This window comes from Mus caroli, chromosome 9, assembly GCF_900094665.2.
Source record: "Mus caroli chromosome 9, CAROLI_EIJ_v1.1, whole genome shotgun sequence".
Taxonomy (NCBI): Eukaryota; Metazoa; Chordata; class Mammalia; order Rodentia; family Muridae; genus Mus; species Mus caroli.
In genome coordinates this window covers 82,291,048-82,301,471 of record NC_034578.1, presented here as the reverse complement: position 1 = coordinate 82,301,471, position 10,424 = coordinate 82,291,048, and the positions used below count along the sequence as shown (strand labels likewise).

The window sequence follows — 10,424 nt, the reverse complement described above, 5'->3', positions numbered from 1 at the left end:
TTTTTTTTTCCCTTGAGTGCTGTGAACTGTCTGCTCCTTGGTTAGAATAGGAAAACAGCCCAGCTTTTCTTTCCACGAGCAAGAAAAGATGCTGCAGCAGAGAGCTTGCCATGGCATGGGTATTTCCATTGGCTCAGGGGCTTCTGCTGACCTGGGTGTTCTTGCTTTGCTGTGTCGTGTCTACTGGTAAATACATTCCTAGCAGAAGGGTTCCCTGGGAGCCTGCTCACTGAGGCATTCATTGCACACATCATTCTCAGCTAAGCAGGTCGAGGAAAGCTTCTCTGTGCTGTGAGGTGACTTCATCATCATTGCCACTTTTAGCCTAGAGGGAGGCAGAGACATGGTGACTGCAATTGCAAGTTTTGACAGTGTAGGGGAGAAAGAAAAAAGAAATGGGAGAAGACAGCTTTGTTCTTCTGTTGGCTGGAAACTCTGTATGAATAAGATGGTGAAACCTTTAGGTAGCTGTAGCTATGAGCAGGTAGAATATTCTTAGAGGGTTTCTAGCAAAACAGCACTTCATGTAGAACACTTACTTAACATTACTAGACTTGGGCTCTTGTATAATCTTATGCACTGGGAGGGACAATACCGCAGTAAGATGTAGATGTATTTTTGTATATACAGACTAGTCAGCATTTAGAATGAATTTATCAGTTTCTCCTAGACTTAATGCTTGGTTTAGTTTGTTCTTGTTGTTGGTTCCAAAGCAGGTCTTTGTGTGCNTTCTAGACTCGGGGGATGTACGCAGTCCTGCCTTAGCCTCTTGCATGCTTGAATTGCAGGGTGTACACCACCCTGTCCACCTTTATTTTTCAGTGTTAGGGAAAGATTAACTACTCTACTCTCTGAATGAAAGGGAAAGTTGTTCACTGATGAAAGTGAGAACTCTTCAGGGCTGTTGGGAAGAACAGCAATAGGTCTCACTAGCTTTCAGCTAACACTAATTCCCCTTCTCTATTTTGTTTTCTCTAAATTTTTTGTGTGTGCAAGCTTATTTTGTCTCCTCAAAATGAGCCAGTTAAAATACTTTGGCATCCTATAATGGAACTCATTTCTACATTTACCCCAGCAGTCATTTTTTTGTTTTCTTGTTTTAAATGTTGAAATCTTGTAACTTTAGAAATGCAAGTATTTCACTTATTAAAGTAATTCACCTCCATCTAATTTTGCAATCTCTTTTTTTTCTGCAGTTACCCTTAAGAATGCTGCAATGCTGCTGGAGTTTGCAGCACTGTACAATGCTGGGCAGTTGAAGCTCTCTTGTTTACAGTTCATAGGACTGAATATGGCAGCTTTACTTGAAGCAAGGTTGGTTGGGTCCCTCTGCTGTATGACGTGAGCAAGCAGATTTTTATATAAAATAAAAGATGCACTTGGACCTTAAAAGGGAATCATGTGTTTATCTGGATGGAAGGAGTTTGAGAAATGCTAAGGAGTTGGCNCTGAGGATTTGAGGGACCAGGGAAACTTCTAACAGCGATTTAAAAATTGTTTTTTGTTGAGACAGCTTTATAGGAGTAGACAAACATAACATTTTATGTAATTCTTTATCAGGTATATGTTTGCTAAGAGTGAAAACAGCATGTATGTAAATATTACGAAAAGGAGGCTGTCTCAAAATATACATAGCATTCCAAGTTAATGTAATTAATTATGCTACAGTTGTTGAAAACTGATATGATACAGATTTGAATATGAAAGTTGCTTTCTACTAGTTGTAGAAATAGCTTCAAAAACAACAGTTTGTATGTGCATGTATACACACACACTTTGTATGTATAAAACAACTATATAGATAAATATGTACACATACATAAAAATGAATGTAAACCTTATCTTAGATTTTCATTGGTGACTCAAGTACCTGTTGGAACCTGTGACATCTTGAAGATACTTGATGTAGTCCAAACATCATTTTATACTTGAAGATGTTAAGACTCAGGAGCAGAGCNAGCTGCTCACAGTCAGGAGGTGATTGGAGCTGTGGTAATGCTAGGTGGAACCTGGATACTCTGATGCTTAAGCCAGATGCTATCCTTACAGTATTCCCTGTACAGACAAGTGCTATAGTTTGTGGAAAATGAAGGTTGAGAAATGANCACTTGCTTCAGTTTTATCAAGATATTTATAGAATATGTTTTCTGGTTACCCGAAATACATAATATAACTACATTTATTTCCAAAAGGAATTTTAATAGCTAGTATATATAAACTTGACAAAGAACTTTGTTCCTTATTTGACAGTTTGAAATAAACATGCTTAAAAGTCTTGATAGCTGCTAAATCATTTGAGTCTTAAGCAAGAATTTTCCCCTGTTTTTCAGGTCTCTGGATGTTTTAAGTGAGGATGTTTTGAAGGACCTTTCCATATTCTACCGAAAAATGGTAGGATATTTGTTTCCTCAGTGCAGATTCCTCAGTACAGGGTATTAGACCCGAGTGACAATGGAGTAAATTCATAATGAATGCAAATGCATTATGTTTTAAAAATTAGAACATTAAGAGCTACAGAAAAGTGCAAATATCAAAACTGAAGACATAGTAAAATTAACCCATCTCTTAAAATGTCTCTAAAATGGAAGTCTCTGGGATTCAGTTTTGGCAAAGGTTAGGGCAGTCCAGAGCATTGACTTACACGACATCTGAGAGATGGACCAGTCTGCGCTTAGACAGATTAAAATTTCCCCAGAAATTTTATGTAATAATGCTTTTTAATTAATCTATTTGAAATTTTCTTCTCCCATTCTATTTTGTGCATCATTAGGCATCCTGTCACCTGACATTAGTGGTATTATCAGTTTTTGGAAGTCATTACAAATTTCGTATTGACAAAGTTCTATCTTTCATACTGTAGATTCCAGCAATGGAGAGAAGAGTCATTACACCGTATCAAGATGGACCAGATATTAGCTATATGCAAGTAGAAGACGGAGAGGTCTTTTTTAAAGAAGAAATAAGCATGGAACCAAATTACTCGTAAGCTCTATTGTCTTTTTTTCTTTCCCCCTTTTTCTTGTTAGACTGTTGGACACCTGATAGTTTTATATTAACATTAGAATTATAAATTGAGAAGTTCTGATATGGGAAGTATGAATGTGCAGTTTTAGTTTTGATATAATGTAAAGTAATCATACATAATTGATATTTTAAATCTGAAATGTTCAACACCTAAGTATAAGAATACTGTAGCCTTCAGAGAGAATACAGGTTAGTTAAGTGGATTTGTCTTAATGGTCTTCTGACCTCCTGAAGTTATGGTAAAGACATTTTAAACAGCAAGCAGCTGCACTACAGCCTGAAGACCAGGAAAGTGCGAGAGGTGGTCAGGAGGTGAGGCTGCTGTTGGCAGCTGGAACACTGCCGCTCTGTGGTAATGACCACACAAACTGAAACAGTTCTGGAAGGGCTTGGAAGTTACAGCAGCCAGGCTCATCTCAGTTAGGACAAGTGGATTCCGTTCCCTTTGGGAATCCTGTTCAGCCGAGTGATNGTCTCCTCCGCGTTGGTTGATGACTACAGGATGGTACTTGGGAGAGTGGGCAAGAGAGGATCCAGAGAGTAATGCAGTCATCATAGATGGGTTGGTATTTTCTTAGTGTCCTCTCTACAGACCCTAACTGCTTCAGTCGATGGTGACTACACTAGCTTTTTGGTATAACAACAACAAAAGACAAAAACAAAGAAACAAGCAAAAATTCCTGGAGAAATAAGGTAAAGGTGAAGGTCTGAACGTCCAGCTTCTGCAGTTTGTCCATATCTGGCTGGTTGCTTTGCAGAGTGTCACAGCAGTGCTGGCAGAGCAGGGCTGCTCACCTCTTTAGGCCCAGAGAGAGAAGGGGCGGAAATGTTGTTTTTAATATTTTAAAGCTTCACCTCAATTCCGGCAGTCCTGCCTTAACCCCTAAGCTCATGTNGCTCCCTCCCAGCCATGATCTCAGTTATCCTTGAAGTTAGGTCTTCCATGTCTCTGCTGCACTCTCAAGAATTCCTTCCTCCTTACTCCTCGCTGCAGATCTGAGTCTTTCTTCCTCTCTCTCTCTCTCTCTCTCTCTCTCTCTCTCTCTCTCTCTCCTTCCTCTCCTTGGCAGAAACCCCACCCTATTGACAAAGGAAAGAATAAATGTTAAGAATTGTGTATACAGACTTGAGACAGGAGATTCTTGACATTAAATGCTGTGTCTGGATTGAAATAAGATATTGGGGTAGAAAAATCAGCAATGGAGTAGCACAAGGATACTCCTTACACAGAGCACAGAAGCATTGTGCCTACGAGGGGCCAGGATATGCTTCCAAGAATGCCCCAGTGACCTTCTTTGTCCTTCTGAATATCTCATTACAATGGGCACTCATAAATTTGTTAATTCATTGGTGAAATTGGAGTCCTTACTATCCAGGGTTTTTTTGTGACCCTGCTTATGCGCCTTGCTCCATCTGGGATCACTTTGAATATGTGAATCTGTGGGAGGACAGATCCCCATTTTATATTTAGANCCCAAAAGTGATATTTGAGAGTTCCTCAACGAAATGTGTTGCCTAACAATTTTAGCAACCTCTACATAGAATAAATAACTAATTGGTGTTATAGGATCACACTAGTTAGTTACACAATTATTTATTTCTGGGGGACAAATAATTTGCAGTGTAAAGTCTTGGGTGTGAAGGTCATTTACTCTAGACAAACAACTATAATAATACCTCAATTATTCTTGAGTTCCAGAAATATTCTTTTGATTACTTTTTAAACTCTTTTTCAGATATGTGATATCATTTTGAACAATGGAATTTTGACATATCATCCTTAAATATATAACACATATGATATTGAAATTTTAAAACCTATAAACATTGAGTTAATTAACTCATATAACTGCCAAAAAATGGTGTGTTCAAAGCTGACTTGTATGATATAGTATATAATGAGATGTTAGACATTTNATTAAAACAAGAGAGTTGTTGCCACTCACAGATATCTACTTTCCCTCTACTGATTCATAGTACTTAATTCAAGCAGTGAAACATTTACTCAAATGCTCTAAAAAATACCACAAGGGCTGGGAAGATGGCTCCATGGGAATGAACACTACTCTACAGCATGAGGAGCGGAGGTGGGACCTCAGCTCATTGTTAAATACCAAATCTGGCCATATGCTTGTAATCCTGCAGTACTGGGCGGTGAGGCATAGGAGGATCTCTGGGGCTTGCTGGCCAGCCAGGCTGCAGGCTCAAGGCAGGAGGCTCGGGGGTTGGGATGAAGTAATAAAAGCAAACCTTGGGAGATTCAGATTTAATGAGAGATCTTGTCTCCTGTGAATGAGGTAGAAGGTAATGGAGCAGGGCCCTCGATGCCCTCACAAGCATACAGCGCGTGTGCGCACACACACACACACACACACACACACAGGCACACACACAGACACACATGCACACGCACGCACACTGGTTGTGTTTCTATTTGAAGATTATAGTTCATGTAACTGCAGTGTTTTGCCGTTTGTTTTGTAAAGGCTTTATTGTGAGTAGAGGTGGCTCAGCCCTTCTTGACAACAGTTTTCCTTATCATAGCCAGGATGCTGTTCAGCTCTTCTCACCTTCTCACTTCCTCTTGGTACAGATGTGTGTCCTCATTCTTGTCTTGATGAACTTGAAAGACCCCCCCGTCCTTGGGATCCTTGGGCAGCTCTGTAGAATGCTGTATATATGTGACTAGGCCCACATCTCAAATCAAATGTACTTGGTGTTCTTGGGGAAGTGTCAGTGGAAGTGGGTGTGTCTCAACTCGTTTGTGTTCTCTGTCACTTGGTAGCCCTTGTAGTGACTCGTGGTGACATGGTCACCTAGAACTCTCAGTGCTGCTCTTNAGTGACTATTGTAGCCAGTACTAGGGTCTTTAACTTCCCTAACACTGCTGGCACTAAAGCAAGGGATAGATGCCACTGATGTATCATCTAGTGAGCTTAGTGATTCGCCCAGGCCTTCCTGTGCGTATGTATAGCTGGTGCCTGCATATCCTTACATGGTTTCTGTTTGATGAAACTCTTTCATCTGTTGATTTTACCTTTTGATTTCCTAGGGAAACTATGTTCAAGAAGGCGAAAACAAGAGCTAAAAAGAAGCCACGGAAGCGCTCAGACAGTTCAGGAGGCTACACCCTTTCAGATGTTATCCAGAGTCCACCGTCTGCAGGTTAGTGTGTTCAGCACATTCCTGGTCTCTGTGTGTGGAGGTCAAGAGGACAACTTTGAGGAGTGATTTCTTTCCTTCACCACCATGTGGTTCCTAGAGATCAAGTTCATGTCATCGTTCTTGGTGGCAAGAGCCTTTACTTGCTGCTCCATGTATCAGTCTTATTTTGAAAATCTTTGCTTACTTACTGAAACTGTAGAAGATGCATGCAGGCACACACATGTGCATACACACATTATGAGCACCTTTATAATCCATTTAGAGTCAATGTTAGTTGCCACATTTTCTTTCTTCTCTCGAACACACCCTTTCCTTTGTGTGGTTCTGAGGACTGACCCTGGCCCACATTCATGTCAGGCCAGAGTTCCCTTTGCTACAGCTTGTACAAGTTATGTTTTCTTAGAAACACAGTTGCTTATTGCCTACTTGGCTCTCTAAACATTCCACATATACAGGGGTGTACTGACCAAAGCTGTTTGTAGCTGATCCACTTGGAATACTTTGCAGATGTGATGTTCTCAAAAATATTATAAGATGACTCTCTTAGCACTCTCATTTAAACCCAATATGAGTATCAGATGTTTAGCACAGTTGGCTAGCTTTATCCAGCCTTAGATTCTGTATCCGATTTCCAGGACTACTTAGCATGGTTTTAGAGCTTTGTTTTAGCCACTAAGATGTCTGTTGCTCTAGGAAGATTTCACACTGCCTTTGCTTGTTAGTTTCTCTTAGCTAAGTTTCTCTTGCTTTTTGTTTGTAGAGACTACTGTATGGCTTTCGGTGGTAGGAGTGTTAGCATATGGCAGTCAGACACAATCTGACACAATGTATTTTCTATCACATCANTCACAGGCAGTCTGCCTTGTGTCCCTTTTATACAAGGCAAAGAAAGGATTGTTTTCTTTCTTTTTTTTTTTTTACAAATAAGGTACTTGATATTTGCTTGCTGTGCTAATCATTCATTTGATTCTCTTGATTTTAATGGGGTTTGAAAGCATACAAGTTTCAAGTATAATATCTGAGATGAAAATTTTGTTAAAATACATGAGAGTGAGGAAAAGTTTGAATGTTATTGCCATGATTGTTTTAAGATTTATTTATTTTATGTGTTTGAGTACACTGTGGCTGTCTTCAGACGAGGGCATCAGAAGTGGTTGTTGGAAATTGAACTCAGGACCTCTGGAAAAGCAGTCAGTGCTCTTAACCTCTGAGTCTTCTCGCCAGCCCGGTCAAATTCTTACTAATGGCGATTTCCTTAAAAGAACAATACTTCTGAGTGTATAAGAGACAGCATCCTTGATGCATTTTAATTAGTCATATAGATATTACAGCTCACATAAGGTCTACATTGTCAAGGTTCTTTTGACACTTCATTTAGGTTCTAATTAATTTGAAATGTGTGAATTATCACCTGAAATCAAGTAGCAGTTTACTATGTTTGTGATGAACCTGATACTAGGTCATCTCATAAAGTTCGCAAATTACAGAGTTTTTACAGAAAACAAATTGTCCGGCCCTCTGCTGGGGTCAGTAGGAGNCTGTGCTCATGGGGCTGACTGTGCACCCCAGAGACCCTGAGGTGCTTCATCTTCACAGTGGAGCCATTGCCTCCCTGCACAGCACAGTGGCTTTTGTGCAGGGAGGTTTCTGCAGGGTACTGTTGGTATGAAGCCAGTCATCTCTTCTCCCTTCTTATCTTTCCTGAGGAAGGAGGTTAACCTCTTCAAAGCAGATTTTTTTTTATAGTAGATATTTTCTTTATTTACATTTCAAATGTTATCCCCTTTCCTGACCCCCACCNAATCCCCCCTAACCTTCCTTCTATGAGGGTGTCCCCCACCTACCCACCCCACTCCCTTCAAAGCAGATCTTATGGAGCTCTGTGTCATTGGTTCTTATTGATTAGTTATTAGGTACTTAGGATGAATAAACAGTTACAATCTCTTTCATAGGAATCAGGGTTAGGGTAGGTCACCTTAGTTTAAATAGTGCGTGCTGATATGGTGTTATGAAATTTAAGTTTTATTACCATCTGGATCAACAAGCTTCTTGCTTTCCCTCACTGAGTGTAACACATATGCTTAATATGTCTGTGGCTAAAGTGTATTTATTTTATTTTATATTTTAGGATTATTAAAGTCTGCAAAGACCAATTCTGTGGAGTCTCTTCCAGAATTGTTGACCTCAGATTCNGAAGGAAGCTATGCAGGAGTNGCTAGTCCCAGAGACCTCCAGTCGCCCGACTTTACAGCAGGGTTCCATTCGGATAAGGTTGAGGTTGGTCTCCAAGCCTTGTTCCCTCACCTTCATGGTTAGAGGTGCCGACATTTTACCTTCATTTTTGTTACATTTTGTCAAACTTTGAAATACTCCCCTGGTGTTAACAAAGAAATAATCTGTATAAGGTTAGTTTTTGCCCTGTGTTATAGAGTTATTCTAATTATAGAAATTTTTATGTAGCTTTGAATCCTTTATGAACTTCATTTCTAATCTTTTTGCAGGTAAAATATATTGATGCTAAATATATTGATAGAATATAGTATTATTGAATAGACATTGAAAAGTATATTTGCAGCCAAATTTCAGAAATATTTCAGAAAGTGCCTATTAAAATGAGATAAAATTTATCATAAAAATGATTTTGAAAGTAAGAGTGCTTTCAAATTCTGGTATCTTTCTTTCACCCTGTTCATTGGAACACAACCAGCGGGAAAGCTGTTCCGCTGTCAGGCTGGCNTAAGTGCAGGGCTCCTCCGCTTGGCTCTGGAGCTTCCTTAGATGCCCTTGAGTTCCTGCTCTGTAGTTGTTCTCCACAGGGAGGAGTACAGCTGCAGTTTTAGAAACTGAATCATCCCTGAGACTTTGCCCCATTCGTAAAACATACTGGGGCAGCTAGACATTTTTTTGTTGCAGTTTTTGTTTTTCAAGCTGGATTTTTTTCTGTGAAGCCCTGGCTGTCCTAGAACTTACTCTGTAGACTAGNCTGGCCTCAAACTCAGAGATCAAAGTGCTGCTGCCTCTGCCTCCCAAGTGCTGGGATTAAAGGCACGAACCATGACCACCTGGCTATACCTACAATTTCTGAGACTATAAAGTTACTCTTCTTACCGAAAGTTCAAGTTTAATGTAGAAGTTTGAGGGAAATTGTTGGAGGTGTAAGGAAGGTGGAAGCCGTGTAATGAATGTCCTGTGAGAATAGAAGACTCTCTTTACAGTACCTAGGCCATTTCAAACCACTCTGAGCCTTTCNTGACATTAGGACCCAGTGGAATTCAGCAGTATTTACTGCCACTTTACTTAACATTCTATATCACCAAGTGAATTACAAGAAATTTGTACCAAATTTTTGAGTCTAAAGTTAATTTTACTTCTAAAATACGTATTTTAATATTGCTGCCTCATATCTTGTATGCACTACCNTTATTTTAATTTTGTTTGCTGTTTGTCTAAGTAGAAGTTTAATGTGTGTGCATTTCCTTCCCTGGGTCCACAGTAGCTAGCTGGTAGTAAGTGATTGGGGGTGGGGCTGCATAAGCAGTGGGCTTGGAGGCGCAGACCTTGAAAGTGCTACCTGGTTGAGTGTCACTGCCCTCTAAGCTCTGAGGCCCGGTGCTTGCTGTTAACTGCTACCTAGTTCTCCTGTTTTCTCGCAGGGGAAAGCTAAGCCATACGTGAATGGTATACCTCCTCCATGTACTAGGGAAGATGTAAAGCCATGGGAGAAATCACCAACAACTAAGTCTGCTCCCCAGTTCATCCCCAGTAACAGAGTGGACACTGCAGCCTCTTCCAGTTGGGCTGCTGGCTCTTGCAGGTAGGATATTCTTTTCTTGTTTTAAATTTATCTTCACTGAAATATCTTTTTTCATACACTACATTTTGGTCATGGTTTCCCTTTCTTATCTTCTCCCAGATCCTCCCCACCACTGTACCCGTCTAACTTTGTGCCTGATTTCTTTCTTTCTCTTTTAGAAAACAAACAGGCAAAACCCAAACAAATTATCACTAGAATTAAAACAAAAACATGGCCGGGCGTGGTGGCGCACGCCTTTAATCCCAGCACTCGGGAGGCAGAGGCAGGTGGATCTCTGAGTTCAAGGCCAGCCTGGTCTACAAAGTGGCCTGGTCTACAAAGTGACAGGACAGCCAGGGCTACAGAGAAACCCTGTCTCAAAAAACCAAAAAAACAAAACAAAACAAAAACATGTCTCTTGTGAGACTAGGCCGGGGCCTAG

The 10,424-nt window shown here is 40.2% G+C and overlaps 1 protein-coding gene across 1 annotated transcript in view; it reads left to right on the top strand.

Moving 5' to 3' along the window:
* Window positions 1-10,424, top strand: part of Ibtk (inhibitor of Bruton tyrosine kinase) — a 65,565-nt gene that overhangs the window by 32,412 nt on the left and 22,729 nt on the right. The window contains exons 16-21 of the mRNA XM_029481964.1: window positions 1,197-1,314; window positions 2,331-2,391; window positions 2,861-2,982; window positions 6,077-6,189; window positions 8,318-8,466; window positions 9,843-10,003. Of these exons, the coding sequence (XP_029337824.1) occupies window positions 1,197-1,314; window positions 2,331-2,391; window positions 2,861-2,982; window positions 6,077-6,189; window positions 8,318-8,466; window positions 9,843-10,003 (724 nt within the window). The remainder of the gene's footprint in view (window positions 1-1,196; window positions 1,315-2,330; window positions 2,392-2,860; window positions 2,983-6,076; window positions 6,190-8,317; window positions 8,467-9,842; window positions 10,004-10,424) is intronic.